Here is a 21,903-nt window from a genome sequence, read left to right on the forward strand (position 1 = left end):
AGCAAAACTAACGTGGTTCCATTTAAAAAAACGTAGGTTTGTGTTAAAAAACATACTTCCGTGCATTTTTTTATGGTTTGTATTAACCAATTACACTAGCCCCTCTCCTCACTTTCGGTCTGTGGAATCGATTCGTCATTATTTGATGTGGTTTACGAAATATATCCACCGGCAATGTTAGGTGATTCACCCTATATATATATATATATATATATATATATATATATATATATATATATATATATATATTGTATGACTCAGCATCAGGTGTTGACAATTAACGGCATTTTTGTCAACATCATTCAGTACAGTGGAAGAAAACTGAACAATTAAACCTAAATAAAGAAATAATGTACCTGATATTCAGGGCAGCACTTTCAGTAAACAATATTTGAATGATGTTCGATTGTTTTTATTGATCAACATATGCCAAATGAATATTTAACACATAAAACCCATTGTCGTGTAGCTTCCTTTACTGTCATGTACTGTCACTGCTTGAATAAGACAGACATTTCGAATGCGGTAATAGTGCAGATCCAGGGAAAGGTAACACCACACGTGATGGAAACGTCAGTCTCATTGACCCGGCAACAGTTATTTTGTAGCAAGATGCGGCTTGTCTGAAAACCTTAATGTTAACTTACACCGGCGCTAAAGCCTACACACTTACGAAGAACCTTATTTCACGTAATATTGCCATCAACACAGTCAGCATCCGTGTGTAACAAGGAAAGTACATACCTGTAGGATTAATAATTTTACAATAATGTGCTAGAGCCCGTCTCGCTATATAGGACACGGAATTATCTAGTAAAAGAAGGTTCTGACACACTAATAGGCCAAGCTCCGTGTCAGAAATATTGTGTGTCGCTCCCGTCTCAGGCTTCAGGCTGGTTACTGCTGACTGTGCACTGTAAGTGTAGGCTGTCTTCAAGGTGACAGCTTCAGTCATGGGATCCGCATCTCTAGTCACTTGGGCAGCAGTGACGGTCCCATTCGATTCCGCCGACATATCTGTAACAGAGAAAAATGGGGAATTTAAATATGGCAACAGAGTGAAGCAGAAGTAAAAGCATTGTGGAGCAATGAAATATAATATGTTACCCCTACACTTAAGGTACGAAATGGCTTACGTAGTAGACTTTTACTAGTTCCAGGATGAGAGCATGAATCCACAGCACAGAGGAATAGCAGTATTGGTGCTGGAAGCAGCTCTTGAGGAAAATAGATGGGGAAAAGGAGGATTGTGAATATGCGAAACATATATATTTCTACAGCGTTTATCAAGAGAAATCGATACATATGAGAAGGGACCGAACAGTAGTTAAGACGTCATATATCTAAGATTTTCAGACAGTCGTCCAGTGACATGAAAATTTAAGAACTAACGCTCCTATGTGAGTATGTTATTGCCTGTTATTAGAAGTGCGTCGGTTATTTTCGTTGGTATTACAGTGCTTATCGATTTTTATCGAAGATCTTAGTAATCACCATAAGCTGCTATGAAAACATCAATTATATCCCCAATCTACCATTGTGTCAATCATATTTAAGAAAATGATGGTCTTCAAGATACCGTGGCTAACGATAATTGATAACATCGAAACTAGTGGCAATTATAATCGTTTTCAAAGTTAAAGTTTTGGTAGATACTACAGAAAATGTCTTACTTGCGTTTTACGCTATGTAACAAACATAACTGATAACATTAATAAATGTTTTTGCTGTAGTTGTTCGTAGCACAATGTGAGTTTCAGTACAAACCAATATATTCTCAAATTCCCGAATTTGGAACTTTTGAATTATTATTCCGTTTGATAAGAGAGCGCACATGAAAACAACTGTGAACTCTGGACAGCTGCAGTTCTGCATCGTTTCCTCCGGTAGTTTTAACGATATTCGTTAAAATTATCTCCAACTATATAGAAGGAAAATTTAGTTTTGTGAAGTCAAGGGAATAGTGATTAATGGCATACTGCGACGGTGAATGAAAACCTATTTTGTATTGGCGTCAGATACACAGTAAAATTTGAAAGAATCTTAAGTAAGACCCCTGTAAAGCCAAGACGTTAATAGTATGTGTACGACTATAATACTTCTGACACACTCTTCGGTGCGTGTAAAGGAGGTGGACCGTGCTCAGTATTGTACCCACGATATCACGTGAACTGGTTGCCTAGTGTTAGGATTTGCGAGATGTTTTTTGGTAGCAACCTGATAGTTTTGCCTGGAAAAATTCTGCCCCATCAGTAATTTCCACCTCCTTTCCTCACAACCTTTCCCTCTCCTCCCCTACCCCCACCTCTTTCTCTCTCTCTCTCACTCTCTCTCTCTCTCTCTCTCTCTCTCTCTCTCTCTCTCTCACCCTTTCTTTCACATACACACATACACACACACACGCACACATACACACACACACACAGATACACACAAACACACGGTATGTGTTTGCACTTAGCATAAATACGGGGTGTTCAAAAAGTCTCTCCGCAGTGCCGGATGATTGTTAGCCGTGCGTGCCGTATGCCTCAGTCAATATACCGAAATGAATCTCAGTAAAATACAATTTATTAATTTATTGAATATTCATTTTTACTTACTCACGGTCAGTGTGGAAAGTGTCTTCCCCCCCCCCCCCCCCCCCACCCTGTTGTTGAATACACAATTCAATTCGTCTAATCATGTTTCCAAACACAAGCTGTAACATTTCTTCTGTAACACAGTGAGTGAACGTGGAGATGGCAATTTTCAATTCATCGATGGATTTTGGACGGTTTTTATAGACAGTTGCTTACGCTGCACCGCAGAAGAAAAAGTCAGGTACTGTTAGGTCAGACGATCGTGGAGGCCAAACTCTCTGTGAAATTATGCGATCACCAAAGAAATCAGCCAGCAGTGACATTTAAACGCGAGCTGTTTACGCCGTTGCAACAATCTTCTTGAATATAGCCGTTCAGTATTTCACTTAAAAGAAGTTCTCCTATGAATGGGTACAGAATATCACTGCAGTATCGTTGAGCGTTTATTGTTTCGTTGAAAAATATGGGACCCACAATCCCACGTCTAGAAATTGCAGTACAAACTGCTATTTTCCCAACATGAAGTGGTTCCTCATTAATACACAATGGACTTGCAGTACTCCACATACGAGAATATCGCTAGTTCATGTTCCAGGATAAATGAAACCAAGCCTCATCAGTTAAAAAGGATTCCATTAGGAATATTCCTCCCATTTTGTTGAACGAAATTTTTTAACCATTGGCAATAATACAGTCTCTAGTCATGTTCAGTATTTTTCAGTTCTTGCACCATTGTCACTTTATATGGGAAATGTTCAAATTTTTTCCTTACAGCTGTGCGGGCGAGTTTTCTTACTGACTTGTTCGGAGTAATGGATATTTTATCGGAAATATCGAGTAGTTCGTCCTCAGAAAAACCCTAGGACGACCACTTCTCAGTGCATCTGTCACTGAACCCGTACTTCGAAATTTGTTAATCAAATCCCGCACAGTATCGCGATGTGGCAGTGGTCTCTCCGGCTAAACTGAATTAAATGTTTGAAGAACTGAAACTGTGTATTTACCGCTAGCTTTGAACACTTGTTCGACTAAAAACGCACGTTCTTGATTTTACCAGTGACACAAACGAAACAAACGAATGAAGGAGCTAAACTTAAACGTTCACGGCAACACGTAACGACACACACCATCGGTACTACTGATGCAGGCTAGGATAAACGAAACAGTGGAATACTGGCAGAGTCCACTTTAAGGTACGTAAGCCAGGGAAGTCAACAATCATACGACACGCGCGGCTAACAATCATACGGCACTGCGGAGAGACTTTTAACACCCCTTAGTATGTAAAGATATAGACAATATTTGTTGCAGTTAATGTATTACCACACCTAAAATGTGTCGTTTTTCAAAAAAACATAAACCTCAAGAGTAACTCAGACACACACCTGCCCAGACAAAAATGTTATAATATCATTTATACATTTAACATATCTGTATCATTTACCAAAACGACGTAACGTTTTTGATAATGCTGGTGGAACGTATGGTATTTTCGCATCCAAAATGACTTCATTCTTTATCAAAATAGTATAAGCTGTGCAGCAACATGCACACAACGCTTATGTCAAGAGACGCAATGTTATTCCTACATCTAACTGTAATCTGCACTTGGAAACAGGCAATGGTTGAAGTTAGCATCACATATGGTACAATAAGAAAGAGCCCCTCACACCGTAACAAAGGACATCTCTGCCATCAACGGTGCAATGTCTACATCTAAATCCTGCTTGTTCCCCTATTTGCATGAATATAATTTTCCTTTTTCTAAGGTGAAGATAATTTTTAAAAACGTCGTGCAAATGACACTAGCAAAGAATACAGATCTGCAGTTTTTCTGTGATCACATTTTTTTGTGTGTCACCTCTCTTGTGAGAACTAACTAAATAACTAAATGAACACGCATTCAGAACTCAACTCTATTAGTATTCCGGTCAGAGTCTGACAGTATGTGTAATTGTGTGTGTGTGTGTGTGTGTGTGTGTGAGTGTGAGTGTCCCACAACCTGACAATGGGCGTCAGCCAATGGATGAGTGCAAGTCACAGGTTAAGGTAGAGTTGATGCTTGAAATATGGCCGTAGACTCCCAACTTAAGGTCCACAATTTTACTTACGCGTCTAAATTGCCTGTCTTTTTGTTCTACAACAGCAAAAAACATATGCGGCTAAAATAATATGCTAATCATGCAATGCAGAAGTAGCTGAAAGGTTCTCTTAGGCCTAAACAAAGATTTGTTTCCTTAGCATATTATTTTGGATAACGTGTTTTGTGCAGCTGTTGAACAAAAATAAGAGAGATTTCGATGTGGAAATATTTATGTTGGGGAAACCAATGTGCCCTCTACCATGTTTCAAAGACCTAACATCGCTTGCTGCGAAGTTCAAGTTAATCTTTAGACGTGAAAATAATATTTTGACACTTAGCATTGTGTGTGTACTGTTGATGCATCTTACGTACTTTTGAAAAGTAACACATCATATTAGATGAGCAAATTTTGTACATTACTCCAGTGTGGTCAATGTCTTAATGCCATTTTGATAAGTAATACAGATAGTTTAGATGGGGAGTTAACATTGTTACACTTGACATAAATATTGTGTATGTGAGTTACAGATGAAAATTGTGCAGTTTTCACATATAATGCTAACATTTTAATTGTGCAAATACCGTAAATGATCACCAGTATTGAAAATACCCTTACCTAATTTTCACAAATAATACAGTCAGTTTAGATAACTATGTAAATAGCATTGTTGGCTTTTGTGAATGTTGGTGACAAAGATTAATAAGTTTGATAAATTATACAGGGATTTCAGAATTGGGAATACTGTAAGATAAGCTAACCGTCAACATCTTTATTAATTTCTGATTCTGTGTTCATGCACTTGTAAGAGGGAGAGGGGAAAGAGAGGGAGACAGAATGAGAGGTTGTGAGAAATTGTGATGATACTTACTGAAATGGCAGAACATTTTTTGACTTAACTGTGTCAGATGGCTGCTGACAAAGCATCTCCCAAATTGCATGACTCTCTGCCCGAGGCAGCCTATTCATGTGATGTCATGAGTACAATGCTAAGCACCAAACATTAGGATAATACGAACCCAAGAGTGTTCCGGTTGTATTGAAATTCTACTGCTAACATCTTCGCTATAAAAGGCTCTTACTTGAGAATCTGCCAGAATTTTCCGTAGATCTGATTCCCATTCAAAACAATGTTTCATTTTCAGTCACTGATTGCAATTAATCAAAATGGCTCTGAGCACTACGGGACTCAACTGCTGAGGTCATTAGTCCCCTAGAACTTAGAACGAGTTAAACCCAACTAACCTAAGGACATCACAAACATCCATGCCCGAGGCAGGATTCGAACCTGCGACCGTAGCGGTCTTGTGGTTCCAGACTGCAGCGCCTTTAACCGCACGGCCACTTCGGCCGGCTGCAATTAATCATTTGAGTTATGGTCACAGCTAAATGTTTCATGAACTCTTGATTTCATGAAATCTAATTGCTTTGTACGAAGTTGGAGATAATTGTAATGCATGTCGTACGAACTACCGGACTAAACGATGTAGAACGAAGCTTTTCTGAGTCCTCAGTTTCTTCTGAGTCATCTCTCTTATAAAATGGAATGATAATTCCAAAATTCCAACTTTGCGAAATCTGAAATTCATTTGTTTGCATGGAAAATCTCGTTGTACGACCATCATTTACAGCGAAATTGTTAATTAATGTTATCAGTTTTTATTATTACTTACAGTAAATCACAACTAAGAGATTTTCTGTAATATCTTGGATTCATAAACATTGAAAAGCATTATTATTGCTGTTACTTTCTATGTCACAACTCATCATTACCCACTTTATCTTGAAAACAGTCACATCGTTATGATGATGACTGACAACAACCGTAACCTTTAGCCGTAATAGAAGTTTTCATAGCAGCTGATAAGATATTACTAAGATCTTCCATAAATATCAGTAACAACTACCTTAAATAATTAACACGCTTCTAATGACAGTCAATATCATTCCCTCATTAGATCTTAGTTCTTGAATTTTCTTCTGTAACTGGATGGCAGTCTGAAGATGTTACATGTGCAAAGTCATAATTGCTGTCCTGCATCAACACATATCTTTTCACGTCTCTTCATAAATACTGCAGATAAAAAATGGGTTTCTTTCTCAGATTCATAGTGGGCCTCGACATCTTTTTCTGTCAAGAGCTGATTCCAGCGGCAAGATAGCTGTTCCTCCGTTGCATCCTGTCAACTAGTTAATGTTTTTCTTAGACAATTTCGATAACCTATTATGTCTCCTAAGAACATTGGGGGTTAATGAGTTTCAGTGATATTCATTAAAACAATAAGATAATCCTGACCCTACAGCGTCATTAAGGTCAGAACGGTACTCCTTAAAACGAGAAAATTATTTTCTTGCCATGCTCTGCGGGCTGGTATTATCGGTGCAAATGTTACTGTCGGCCACCGCTGCTGTATCCCCTGTGTTGAACTGAAACAAACGATATGCCGACAATGTTCCGATTTTTCTACTTGGCGCTTCTTTTCTAGAGTCCACAACTCCGTTTGTAGTGTCCCACTGTCGGCAGGAAAGAACTAACGATCACGTTTGAAGACATTTTATGTTACTAAAACCCCTTCTTGGTGTGCACTAATTTCCAAACTCAAGAAAAACAAGAAGCACAATAATTCTTGTAGTGCAATACCAGATAAAAGTTACAAGAAAATGAAAAGAAATAATAGGAAGCAAAATACTACGCTTCACAATTCCAAAGTGGCGTCACACCCAACAAGATACAAATTTCTACAGAAGACTACGGTGAGTTTCCAGTTGGCCGGTGCTCTTGTAGGTATTGGCCAGAACTGTCCTAGCTATAGGTACATATTGCTGGTCTCACATTGCTGGCTGATTTGGTGGAGTGCTACACTTAGTCACATTAATTCCAATTGGTGGAACTCTGTCACAAGGATTTCATGAAGTACTGCCCTGTTTATGCGGAAGGTCGGTTGATGTTTACATTCACTGGCGATGCTTTCATATGAGCTATTGAAGGGCGGTCGACTGCCCACCATGCATGTCTATTGTGCGGGCCCTCTAACTGATAAGCGGTCACTACGACACCATTCAAAATCTCCAAATGACAAAATAACAATGTGTAAACTCAGTAACAACAGTGAGCTACAAATAAGAAATAAAATCGATTAATAAAAACGTAGCAACTATAATCCAACAAGCGAAACAATAACGCTACAAACTAATGTTCCATCCTAATAATTCAATAAGAAGTATGCACCTCTGTTACTATTAACATCAATCTCGAAGGGCAACGTTTCTACCTGGTTTATCCACGTGCTTGCAGAGCCCCGGTAAAAATGGTCCAAACATTTTATTCTTTACTTGATTCAGATGTCTGCACACTTCTCTGAGTTTGGTCAAGGAGGAGATGTGTGAAGAGGGTTCCTGTTGTTTCGTCAAGCTCGTCGCAGCTTGCTCAGCATCAGGGACACGACTCGTGTCGAAAGGTCCTTCAGATGTGCCTGCGGCCGCTGTTGTGGTAAGCTTGCGTGCAGACATCACTTCCGTGGCGGCGGCCGTACTCGTTCCTGTATCTATCAACAAATCCAGGTTCAAATATCTGGGCATTTGTCTCGAAGAACATGCATTACCATATTTTTAATGTTATGTTGGAAGAACACAGTTAAGTGAAGTGACCATACACGACGGAATATAAACCGTTCTACCCAGGCAGTGGCGGATACATACGGCTGGTGCGCGAGCTTCCCCACAACCCGCATGCGGGGACGATCGTATTGCCACCCACGGCCGACCCCGCCAGTCAGACCGCACGCTATTAATTTATTTATTTCGTTATTCGACTCGACCGAATCGAGTTACCGAGTGGTTGTACTTTCAAATGCAGCATTATCATTTTATATTCAACATACTTTTGCCATCACAATTACTGAAACATAACGGTAATGATCTGGCACATAAATTGAACCAGTGCTTAACCTAACTAATTGTCTTTGAAGAAGAATCACTCTTTGTGATAAAAAAGAGACTAATGGGAGAGATTCTTCAATACAAGGATACGAGCATAAACGCTCTTAATGATCGAGATTCTGTTATGCAAGCGTTGTCTGTCTGTCCTAGATCTGACTATCCCAGTTTGCACAAACTGAACAAAATATTTGCTTTTCTACCTGTATTTATTGCTACAATAGAAAGAGGTTTTTCATCACTGCGACGTACAAAGACATGGCTGAGGTCGACATTGAAGGAAGATCGACTTAATTCGCTTAGCTCTATTGAACACTCACCCTGACATTGATTGTCCTATTGGCGGGGTAATCGACCAACTTGACATGAAGAAGGGGCGCATAGAATTAATCATTTAAAGAAGAGAACCACAATTGTAACTCTTTTATAGTGTAAGATAGCATTGTCTTGTATGTGTGTATAATCAGTTTAAGTAAAACTTTCTTAAACTTTGAATGTGACTTTATTATTTTTTATTACAGGAAAAGTAAAGGTAGCTCAAGATATTTTATCGCCCCCTCCTTGAGGCTTCTCTGTATCCACCACTGTACCTAGGACACAGAGTCACTTACTGATGTACATAATTTGGTCATGATGAAAAAAAGCTTACGCTATAAATGATGATATGGATGAAACATGTGTTCTGGCCTTTATTGTTCTTACTTATAAACATTAAACTGACGAAAAAAACTGGATCTAGGAATATAATAGTGAAATTACCACTCATAGTTTTCACCCTTAATTTGAATTCTCCTTTGGAACCTACAAATCATTTACCTTTGATTCCTTTCCTTATTTGCATCTGTAATATACAGATTGGACATAAGAGAGGAAAGATTTTATCCCTGCATCGTGACCTTTTAATCTGAATACATCTCTTTCCCAATCGTAATTCTCCCACTAGGACTTCATACGTATTGAATTTCGTCTACTTTTCCTTTAAGCCCATAAATAACGTTTAATAATTTTAAATTTTGAAGTATTTTGAACCGTTGCCAAGCGGTTTTTCTAGGTAAGCTTCTTCCTTTACAGTATCGTGACTTTTATTTGGTGTTTCTTCCATTATGACTCGTATCAGCCAAATTCCTGTTACACTCTTCATATTCATGCCTTCATTCTAAATTGTTCCTTTTTATCCTTCTGATAAGAGTGTATTTTTTAATCACATTTTTCCTACGTCCACTTAACCTTAGCTTTCCTGAAAATAGTATTGATTCATTCGTGAATGACTTGTACTACTGTATATCCGTTTATTCCTGAACATTTTTTTATCTCCTCCTTTCTATGTCCATCTGTATTGTATTATCGAAAATTTTTTTGTACTTACCTTTTTACATCCTACATTGGCCAACGCGACATTGTGATAGCCCTTACTAACGATACATATTGCTCCTTAAAAGAAACAAACTGCTGTGGTATGCACTACCGGAATATGTTTTACAGAGCCTTGAAGTAGCCGGTCTTTGTGGCCGAGAGGTTCCAGGCACTTCATTCCGGAACCACGCTGTTGCTACGGTCGCAGGTTCGAATCCTGCCTCGGGAATGGATGTGTGTGATGTCCTTAGGTTAGTTAGGTTTCGGTAGTTGTAAGTCGAGTCGACTGATGACCTCAGATGTTAAGTCCCATAGTGCTTAGAGCCATTTGAACCATTTGAACCTTAAAGTACTTAAAAATATCCTCATTGCTCTACATTCCAAGATTTTATTATTGGCAGTGACAGCTATGTAGAACGATATGTATGTCTTGAAACTTATTTTCATTCCTTCTGTATGGACTATTGCTATTTTCGAACTGTAGACATTTTTAAGTGATTCCGAAAATGTCATACAAGTTTCACAATTGATATGTTATTAAAATACCACAATTTGCACCATAAATGTTCGTATAAATTTACTGTTAATAGATAACATAAAAGCTTTAGTCCTTTCGAAATTACATCAATATGGTAACACATGCGAGCATCGTCATATTCATTACCTGACTACAAAAAGATCGTCATGTTAACGTCACGTGTATGGAATTTCAGTAAGTTGTAACCACCATGTTGGTCCTCTACAGTTTTACACACACACACACACACACGCCAAGATTAATCTACCATGACATTATAAATAAAGGGAGATTGTGGCGGTTAGGTTTTCAGAAGCGCCTCTGGAAAAATTATATGTGCTTTATGAACATTACCAACTGCCACGAGCTTACAAATAGAAAGCACGATCATTGATCTTTTATTGCTAGGTGACAGTTACTAAACTATATAAAATGGAATCGTCATGACTTCCGCACGGTTTGCATCAGGACGTTACATTCACACTGCATGGCAGCACGGTTGGCCGCGAGGGGGGGGGGGGGGGGGGGGCTTGATGGGAAATAGTATGAGCATGTGTGGTTTGGTTTAGCGACGCTGCCCACTTTCATTTGAATGGCTTCGTCAATAAGCAAAATTGACGCATTTGGTGGAGTGACAATTTCGCTGTCGACAACTCTCTTCGCTCTCAGCAGGAGACTGTGTGGTGTGCAATATTCATTCACGGAGGAATCGGTGCGTTATTCCTTGATGGCGCGGTGACTACCGAACGTTACGTGGAGGTTTTGGAAGATGATTTCATTCCCATTAACCAAAGTACCCTTATTGCGACATAATGTGGTTCATTTAAGACGGAACTGGAGCCTATAGAAGCAGGAGAGTATTCGGTGTCCTGGAGAAGGACTTTGGGAACCAGATTCTTTCTCTGAGGTACTCAGATAACACTGATATTTGCCCGGGTTGGCTGCTATATTCTCCGGATCTGAACACATTCAACTCCTTGTTGTTGGGCTATATTAAACACAAGACGTACAGAAATAGCCTCAAAACGACTGAAGGGCTAAAGCAGCCATTCAGGAGGTCATCTGTATTATCAGTGTTCCGACGCTTCAGCGGGTCAAGCAGAATTTCGCTATTCGTCTGCGCCACATCATCATAAATTATGGTAGGCGTTTCGAGCGTGTGATAACATAAATTAGAAAGTCTTTAGTGACGTTTACATGTTGAAGAAAGTGTATTCACCCCGCAGTTTGTAACTAATCTACGTTTTTCTTCGTATTGTTTTCATATAGTTCAATAATTATGAACCTGTAACAGGCAGAAATTGCATATGTAAAATATATAATAAGGGAATTAGATAAAGCAGTCGCGTGTACAGTTGTATTTCACTTGATAACACCAGTTTGTATGACTTAGAATAAGGTACTGAAAATTAACGGTGTCCCGTATTTTGTGGCTCGAACAACCGAAATCTACTCGCTTGCACGCATTCATTTCAAGCTGCACTCCAGACACTGTCAGTATAATGTAAGAAAACTCAATAATTAAACATAAAGAAAGAAATAATCTACTTGATTTTTAAGGTAGTACCATAAGTAACATACATTCGAATGGTGTTAGATATTTTTTATTTACTATTCCATGCCAAATGAATATTTAACACAACACCTCCTGTTGTCATGTCGCTTCCTGTACTGTCATGTATTGTCACTGATTGAAGAAGTTTCGAACACAGTTCCAGAGGAGATGTACTGTCACTGGTAGAAGAAGTTTCGAACACAGTTCCAGGGGATATACACAGAAAGGTAACACCACGAGTGATCGAAATCGTAATCTCATTCATCTGACAGAAATCATTTTATAGCATGACGCTGCTTAACAGGGTGAAAACCTTAATGTGAATCGATTCAGGGGCTAAACCCAACGTATTTAAAAAGAACCATTTATTTCACGAAATTTTGCCTTTCACACAGCTAGCATCTGGAATGTACTTACCTGTAAAATTCATAATTTTGCAGTAGAGTAATAGTGCCCGTCTTGCCATAAAGGGCATGGAATTATCGATTAAATGAAAGTTCTGACACACTAATAGGCCTAGCTCCGTGTCAGAAATATTGTATGCCGCCCCCATCTCTGGCTTCAGGCTGGTTACTGCTGACTGTGCATTGTAAGTGTAGGCTGTCTTCAAGGTCACAGTTTCAGTCATGGGATCCGCATCTTTAGTCACTTGGGCAAAAGTGGCGGTCCCATACGATTCCGCTGACATATCTGTGCCTGTAGCAGAGAAAAATGAGGAATTTATATATAGCAACGAAGTGAAGCAGAAGTTGAAAGCATTGTGCTGCAATGAAATATAAAATTTTACTTCTACAATTACAGTACGAAATGGTTTACGTACTAGACATACTATGTTAGTGAAAACGCCCAAGGAACACTTTTACTAGTTGACAGGATGAGAGCATGAATCCACAGTACAGAAGAATAGCAGTATTGGTGCTGAAAGTATCTCCTGAGGAAAAAAGATGGAAAAAAGGAGGTTTGGGAATCTAAGAAACAGATGTATTTCTGCAGCATTAATCAAGAGACATCGAAAGATATGAGGAGGCACCGAACAGCAGTTAAGACGTCGTATATGTAAGATATTCAGACAGTCGCCCAGATACACATGAAAATTTAAGAAGTAACGCTGCTATGTGAGTATGCTATTGCCTGTTATTAGAAGTGTGTCAGTTATTTTCGTTGGTGTTACACTGCTGATTGATGTTTACCGAAGATCGTAGTAATCACCATCAGCTGCTGTGGAAACATCTATTATGGCCACAAGTTACGATTGTCTCAATCATCATCAAGAAAGTAATGGTCTTCAAGATTCAGTGGCTATGGGCGCTTCAGTCCGGAACCGCGAGACTGCTACGGTCGCAGGTTCGAATCCTCCCTCGGGCATGGATGTGTTTGATGCGCGTTAGGTTAGTTAGGTTTAAGTAGTTCTAAGTTCTAGGGGACTGATGACCTCAGATGTTAAGTCCCACGGTGCTCAGAGCCTTTTTTTTTTTTTTTTTTTTTTTTTTTTGGCAGTGGCTAATGATAATTGATAACATCGAAACTAGTGGCAACAATAATGGTTAAAGTTTTGCTAGATATTACAGAAAATAAGTTACTTGAGTTTCACGCCAAGTAACAAACATAACTGATAACATTAATAAACTTTTTTGCTGTAGATTTTCGAGGCATAATGTGAGTTTCAATACAAATCAATGTATTCTCGAATTTCCAAATTTGAAACTTTGTAACAATTACTCCATTTGATACGAGAGATCACACGAAAACAACGGTGAACTCGGGACAGATTCAGTTGTGCATTCTTTCCTCCGGTACTTTTCACGACATTCGTTAAAATTATCTCCAACTTCATAGAAGGAAAATTTGGTTTTGTGAAGTCAAGGGAACAGTTAGATGTGCGAAAAGCACAGGCGATTAATCGCATCCCGCGAATGAGTATGAAAACTTATTTTGAATTGGAGTCAGATACACCGTAAATTTTGACAGATTCTTAAGTAAGACCCCTTTAGAGCCAAGACGTTAATAGTACAACTACAATACTTCCGGCACACTCTTCGGTGCGTGTAAAGGAGATGGTCCGCGCTGAGACTGTACCCACGTCATTACGTGAACTGGTTGCCTAGTGTTACGATTTGTGAAATGCTAACTTAACAGTTTTGACAGAAAATATTCTGTCCCATCAGTAATTTTCACCCCTTTTCCCCACAACCTGTCCCTCTCCTACTCCTCCCCCCACCTCTGTCTGTCTGTTTGTCTCTCTGTCTCTCTCTTTCACCACATTCACACGTACACACACACACACACACACACACACACACACACACACATACACGTAATCACAAACACACAGTGTGTATTTGCACTCAGCAAAAATTTTATTAAAAGTTATAGACAATACCTGTCAAACTTAATGTAGTTCCACCCCTAAAATAGCTCTATCATTTGTCGAAAACACGTAAGCCTCCTGAGCAACTCAGACACACACCTGCGCAGACAAAAATGTCATAATATCATTTATACATTTAAAATATCTGTATCATTTATCAAAACTACGTAAAGATGTTGATAATACTGGTGTAACCGATTGTATATCTGCGTGCAAAATGTCTCCATTATTTGTCAACAATGTAGAAGCTTTGTCAGCAACATGCGCACAATGCTTATGTCAAGAGTCACAATGTTATTTCCACGTCTTACTGTAATCTGCACTTTGAAACAGGCAGTGGTTGAAATTAATATCACAACTGGTACAAGCAATATCAGCCCCCACCCTCCCCTGCCCCGTCAGCAAAGCACATCTCTGTCATCAACTGTGCAATGGCTACATCTAAATCCTGCTAGTTCCCCTACTTTCAGGAAATATAGTTTTCCTTCGCCTAAGGTGAAGATAGTTTTTGCAAATGTCGTGCTAATCACAGTAGGAAAGGATATAGATCTGCAGTTTTTCTGTGTTCACAGTTTTTTGTGTGTCACCTCTCTTGTGAACTCGAAAACACATTCGTTTCTATCGAAACTCATATTGTACCTGTCATTATCTACAGCGAAATTATTTATTAATGTAATGAGTTTTGATTGACTCTTATCAGCAAACAGAAGAAGGGTATTTATTCTGTACTATCTTGGAGAACATGAAAACATCAACTTGGGGAACCACAATTATTGCTACTAGTGTCGCTGTTAAAAAGCGTCGTTAGGTACTGACTGCATCACGAAAAGAGCAATTTCCTTGATGATGATTGACAACAATCGTAACTTGTAAGCACAACAAAAGCTTGTGTGTGTGTTTGTGTGTGTGTGTTTATGTTTATGAGAGAGACAGAGACAGAGAGAGAGAGAGAGAGAGAGAGAGAGAGAGAGAGAGAGAGAGAGAGGGAGTGAGTGATGAATAGAGAGAGAGGCATGGAAAGACGTGATGGACCCAGGAAATATAATTTTTGGTTTAGAACCTGTGTCATATTGTTGTTGAAAAAGGAATTTCGCCTCTCTTATGCTGCTTCATGCCAGCAAACAGCGCCTGTGACGTCATGGGTACGGTACCAAGTACAGGACGGTACGGATGTAAGCACCAAAAAGTACATAACATCCGTGTAGCTATGCTACTGACGTTGATTCCACCTTAGCTACTACACCAAGGAATTTGTACTTGAATGCTACATTTTCAGTTACACCGAATACCTATGGTGGAATATGTCAATCAAATCGAAGTTCCATGTCACAAAACGTTCCCAGAATTGGTAGAAGAAGTTTCAGATATATAAACTGAGAAAACGAAAAAAAAAAATTGCTGGAATATATCTGAGTCGTTGTTGTACTGACTGATGCGGTATACTATTACACTACTGGCGATTAAAATTGCTACATGACGAAGATGACGTGTTACAGAAGCGAAGTTTATACGACAGGAAGAAAATGCTGCGATATTCAAATGATTAGCTTTTCAGAGCATTCACACAAGGATGGTGGCGGTGGCGACATCTACAACGTGCTGACATAAGGAAAATTTCCAACCGATTTCTCATACACAAACAGCAGTTGACCGGCGTTGCTTGTAAAAAGTTGCTGTGATGCCTCGTGTAAGGAGGAGAAATGCGTATCATCACGTTTCCGACTTTGATAAGGTCGGCTTGTAGCCTATCGCGATTGCGGTTTATCATATCGCGACATTGCTTCTCGCGTTGGTCGAGATCCAATGACTGTTCGCAGAATATGGAATCGGTGGTTTCAGGAGGGTAATACGGAACCCCGTGCTGGATCCCAACGGCCTCGTATCACTAGCAGTCGAGATGACATGCATCTTATCCGCATGGATGTAATCGATCGTGCAGCCACGTCGCGATCCCTGAGTCAACAGATAAGGACGTTTGCAAGACAACAACCATCTGCACGAACAGTTCGACGGCGTTTGCTGCAGCATGGACTATCAGCTAGGAGACCATGGCTGCCTTTACCCTTGACGCTGCATCACAGACAGGAGCGGCTGCCATGGTGTACTCAACGACGAACCTGGGTGCACGAATGGCAAAATGTCATTTTTTCTCATGAATCCAGGTTCTGTATCATGATGGTCGCATCCGTGTTTGGCGACATCGTGGTGAACGCACATTGGAAGCGTGTATTCGTCATCGCCATACTGACGTATCACATGGCGTAATAGTATGGGGTGCCATTGGTTACACGTCTCGGTCACCTCTTGTTCGCAATGACGGCACTTTGAACAGTGGACGTTACATTTTAGATGTGTACCGACACGTGGCTCTACCCTTCATTCGATCCCTGCGAAACCCTACATTTCAGCAGGATAATGTACGACTGCAAGTTGTAGGTCCTGTATGGGCCTTTCTGGGTAGAGAAAATGTTCGACTGCTGCCCTGGCCAGCACATTCTCCAGATCTCTCACCAACTGAAAACATCTGGTCAATGGTGGCCCAGCAACCGGCTCATCACAATATGCCAGTCACTACTTTTGATGAACTGTGGTATCGTGTTGAAGCTGCATGGGCGGCTGTACCTGTACCCGCCATCCAAGCTCTGTTTGACTCAATGCCCAGGCGTATCTAGGCCGTTATTACGGCCAGAGATGGTTGTTCTGGGTACTGATTTCTCAGGATTTACGCACCCAAATTGCCTGAAAATGTAATCACATGTCAGTTCTAGTATAATATACTTTTTTCCAATGAATACCCGTTTATCATCTTCATTTCTTCTTGGTGTACCAATTTTGATGGCCAGTAGTGCATTTATTAAAGCAAATACCATTTTTCGATCGGTTTTTTAGCTTATTTTCTATTTGTTTAATTATGCAGAAATATGTTAAGGAGCGATATGTTCTTCTCCTCTGGAAGTCTGTTTAGCGTACGAAGTATGTTATTTCGTCCGTAATATTCAATCTTTCTCACTGAGGGTTATATTGATTATTTGCTGTTTGTAGCTATGTTCAACTGAAAAAAAAAAATATATTTGTCATACCACCCTCATCCGAGACCGACAGTCCAGCTCCCGTTAAGGACGTTTCTTACGAACGATAATTCCTTTAATTTTTGATGTACTTTTGTATCAAATTCCTGCGTCAGCTCTTACAGTTATATTCGCCGTCATTTGTTAGGTTCCTCGAACTTCTTATCAGAATGTGAGCAGGGTGCATGATGGTGAAAATTTTTGTGGTTTCGTACATCTTTGAACTACAAGTTATTCTGAAGTGAACGATTCCGTCAATATCTCTGGAATTGCTTCTGTTTCTCTGAACATAGCGTACTGTACATAATACCTCATTTTAACTTCATGTGGTCTGTGTTTTCCACCAAACTTCCAATACAGATTAATACATTTCATCTGTTATTACATATCTATTTTCCCTTCATCTGAGCCCCCAAAGTAGTACACAAGGTAACTGAAAGAAAAACGCAATGAGACGGATTTAAATGACACATTTATTCAAGGAGATAAGCTACACAGAAGTCACCGCAATTTATGATGAACCCTTGGGCGCTAAAATGTCGGAAATGGTTCTTCACGGGGTGTCTTGTCACCACGCATAGCAGTGGATGTTTTGAAACGTACTCACATACTGGCCACAAGGTTGGTCAAGAATTTTTGTTGTGTGGCGTTCCATTTCTCCAGTGCGATTGACGACGGCTGTGTGTTCACAATGTAGCAGTGATGAAGAGCTGGCTGAAGGTTAAGAGTTTAGTCATGAGGAATCAATACAGAAAAAAAGTGCGATACAAAAGTACAAAGGAAATATGAGATATGCTTGAAGTTCTCTAAGATTATAGATACTGCAATAAGAAATAGCTCGGTAGGCAGTACAGTTGAACAGGAACGGACATCTCTAGAAAGGGCAATCACAGATGTTGGAAAGAAAAGTATAGGTACCAAAGCCTAACTGCGAAGAAACCATGGGTAATAGCAAAAATACTTCAGTTGATCAATGAAAGAAGAAAGTATTAAAATGTTCAGGGAAATTCAGGAATACAGACATGCAAGTCACTGAGGAATGATATGAATAACAAGTGTAGGGAAACTAAGAGAAATGGTTGCACGATAAATATGACGAATACGAGGAAGAAATGATTGTCGGAAGGACTGATTCAGCATATAGGAAAGTCAAATTAAACTTCTGTGAAAGCGAAGCGAGGGTGGTAAAATTAAGAGTGTATCGGGAATTCCACTGTTAAATGCAGGGGAGAGAGCGGATAGGTGGAAAGAGTACATTGTAGGCCTCTATGAGAGGGAAGATTTGTGTGATATGATAGGACAAGAAACAGAAGTCGATTTAGAAGAGGTGGGGAACCCACTATTAGAATAAGAATTTAAGATAGGTTTGGGAGACTTAAGATCAAATAAGGCAGAAGGAATACATAGTAGCCCATCAAAATTTCTAAAATCATTGGGTGAGGTGGCAACAGAATGACTACTCACGTTGGTGTGTGGAGTGTATGAGTCGGGCGACATAGCATCTGACTTTCGGAAAAATATCATCCACACAATACCGAACACTAAAAAAGCTGACAAGTGGGAGAATTACCGCACTATCTGCTTAACAGCTCATCCATCCAAGCTGCTGACAAGAATAACTTACAGAAGAATGGAAAAGATGACGATCAGTTTGGCTTTAGGAAAGGTAAATACGCCAGAGAAGCAACTCTGACGTTGCGATTGATAATGGAAGCAAGACTATAAAAAATCAAGGTAGATTTTTACGACTCCAAATGAAAGTTTTGTAACTAATGGATACAAAACTGGTAAAAGACTTTTATGTATCATAGGAGTATCTGGACCTGAAGAAGGAAAATGCGAAGATTCTGAAATAAAATATGAAGAGGCGCTAAAACAAGTTATTAATATAATGAAACTGACCATTTATTAATATTTGGCGACGTAAATATATCAGTGGAAAAGTGCCAGTAGTAGATACAGTAGACACATTTAGTGAAATAATCTAGAAGAAAGTGATTAGACATTTAAAGATTTTCCTGCATTTAATCAGTTAAAGCTTAATGTTATCTTCTTTAGAAAGGAAGACATAAATAAATAAATCACGAACACAAGAAATTCAAATTCAGTGTTTTATTGTGTAATAGCTAATAACAAAATAAACTCCCAATTCGAGACAATGATGCATATAGAGGTAATGACATAAGCACTTAGCACTTGTGATTCCGTTCAAAAATTGAAATATGAATAATATAGAGAAAGAAATCAAAACTGATATTCATCATCCAGGGATGCGAAGCATAAGGAACTTTTGTCACGAAGATTGCCAATAGAAATGCAGTTAACTGAAATTGAAGACAATAACTAAGAATAATGGGGACGATTGAAATAAGCCACTTTGAATATAGCTAATAAGGGAAAATCAAAATGTCAATCTGAAAACGGCAATAAAATTAAACAAAAACCAATGGTTAATAACACATATCTGACGTTATTTCTACAACTAACTAACGCAAGGAAAAGAAACAGGAAATCATGTTGTTGTTGTTGTTGTGGTCTTCAGTCCTTAGACTGGTTTGATGCAGCTCTCCATACTACCCAATCCTGTGCAATCTGCTTCATCTCCCAGTACCTACTGCAGCCAACATCCTTCTGAATCTGCTTAGTGTATTCATCTCTTGGTCTCCCTCTACGATTTTTACCCTCCACGCTACCCTCCAATACCAAATTGGTGATCCCGCGATGTCTCAGAACATGTCCTACCAACCGATCCCTTCTACGACTCAAGAAGTGCCACAACCTTCTCCCCAGTTCTATTCAATACCTCCTCATTAGTTATGTGATCTACCCATCTAATCTTGAGCATTGTTCTGTAGCACCACATTTCGAAAGCTTTTATTCTCTTCTTGTCTAAACTATTTTTCGTCCACGTTTCACTTCCATACATGGCTACACTCCATACAAATACTTTCAGAAACGATTGCCTGACATTTAAATCTATACTCGATGTTAACAAAGTTTTCTTCTTCAGAAACGCTTTCCTTGCCATTGCTAGTCTACATTTTACATCCTCTCTACTTCGACCATTATCAGTTATTTTGCTCCCCAAATAGCAAAACTCCTTTAATACTTTAATTATATCATTTCCTAATCTAATTCCCTCAGCATCACCAGACTTAATTCGAGTACATTCCATTACCCTCGTTTTGCTTTTGTTGGTGTTCATCTTATGCCCTTTTTCCAAGACACTATCCATTCCTTTCAACTGCACTTCCAAGTCCTTTGCTGTCTCTGACAGAATTTCAATGTCATAGGCGAACCTCAAAGTTTTTATTTCTTCTCCATGGATTTTAGTACCTACTCTGAACTTTTCTTTTGTTTCCTTTATTGCTTGCTCAATATACAGATTGAATAACGTCGAGGATAGGCTACAACCCTGTCACACTCCCTTCCCAACCACTGCTTCCCTTTCATACCCCTCGACTGGTATGACTGCCATCTGTTTTCTGTACAAATTGTAAATAACCTGTCGCTCCCTGTATTTTATCCCTGCCAACTTCAGAATTGGAAAGAGAGTATTCTAATCAACATTGTCGAAAGCTTTCTCTATGTCTACAAATGCTAGAAACGTAGGTTTGCCTTTCCTTAATTTTTCTTCTAAGATAAGTCGTAGGGTCAGTATTACCTCCCGTGTTCCAATATTTCTACGGAATCCAAACTGATCTTCCCCGAGGTCGGCTTCTATCAGTTTTTCCATTCGTCTGTAAAGAATTCGCGTTAGTATTTTGCAGCCGTGACTTATTAAACTGATAGTTCGGTAATTTTCACATCTGTCAACACCTGCTTTCTTTGGGATTGGAATTATTATATTCATCTTGAAGTCTGAGGGTATTTCGCCTGACTCATACATCTTGCTCTCCAGATGGTAGAGTTTTGTCAGGACTGGCTCTCCCAAGGCTGTCAGTAGTTCTAATGGAATGTTTTCTACTCTGGGGGCCTTGTTTCGACTCAGGTCTTTCAGTGCTCTATCAAACATCACCCTTGTATAGACCCTCTATATAGTCCTTCCAACTGTCTGCTTTCCATTCTTTGCTTGAACTGGGTTTCCATCAAAGCTCTTGATATTCATTCAAGTGGTTCTCCTTTCTCCGAAGCACTCTTTAATTTTCCTGTAGGCAGTATCTATCTTACCCCTAGTGAGATAGGCCTCTACATCCTTACATTTGTCCTGTAGCCATCCCTGCTTAGCCATTTTGCACTTCCTGCCGCTATCACTTTTGAGACGTTTGTATTCCTTTTTGCCTGCTTCATTTACTGCATTTTTATATTTTCTCATTTCATCAATTAAATTCAATATTTCTTCTGTTACCCAAGGATTTCTACTAGCCCTCGTCTTTTACCTATTTGATCCTGTACTGCCTTCACTATTTCATCCCTCAAAGCTACCCATTCTCCTTCTACTGT

The 21,903-nt window shown here is 39.3% G+C and overlaps 1 protein-coding gene across 5 annotated transcripts in view; it reads right to left on the minus strand.

Moving 5' to 3' along the window:
- LOC124606762 overlaps positions 1-21,903 on the minus strand; it is a 180,753-nt gene that overhangs the window by 101,754 nt on the left and 57,096 nt on the right. For 4 of the 5 annotated variants that reach the window (XR_006978721.1, XM_047138815.1, XM_047138817.1 and 1 more), the window contains 3 exons: positions 12,442-12,720; positions 7,936-8,208; positions 745-1,017 (listed from right to left, as the gene is read on the minus strand). Coding sequence is in view for 4 of the 5 variants with exons in the window: in XM_047138815.1 (XP_046994771.1) it covers positions 745-1,017; positions 7,936-8,208; positions 12,442-12,720 (825 nt within the window). In the remaining variant the exon portion in view is untranslated. The remainder of the gene's footprint in view (positions 1-744; positions 1,018-7,935; positions 8,209-12,441; positions 12,721-21,903) is intronic. The other variant, XM_047138816.1, reaches the window with a different exon arrangement.

This window comes from Schistocerca americana, chromosome 3 (assembly GCF_021461395.2).
Source record: "Schistocerca americana isolate TAMUIC-IGC-003095 chromosome 3, iqSchAmer2.1, whole genome shotgun sequence".
NCBI classification, from domain to species: Eukaryota; Metazoa; Arthropoda; class Insecta; order Orthoptera; family Acrididae; genus Schistocerca; species Schistocerca americana.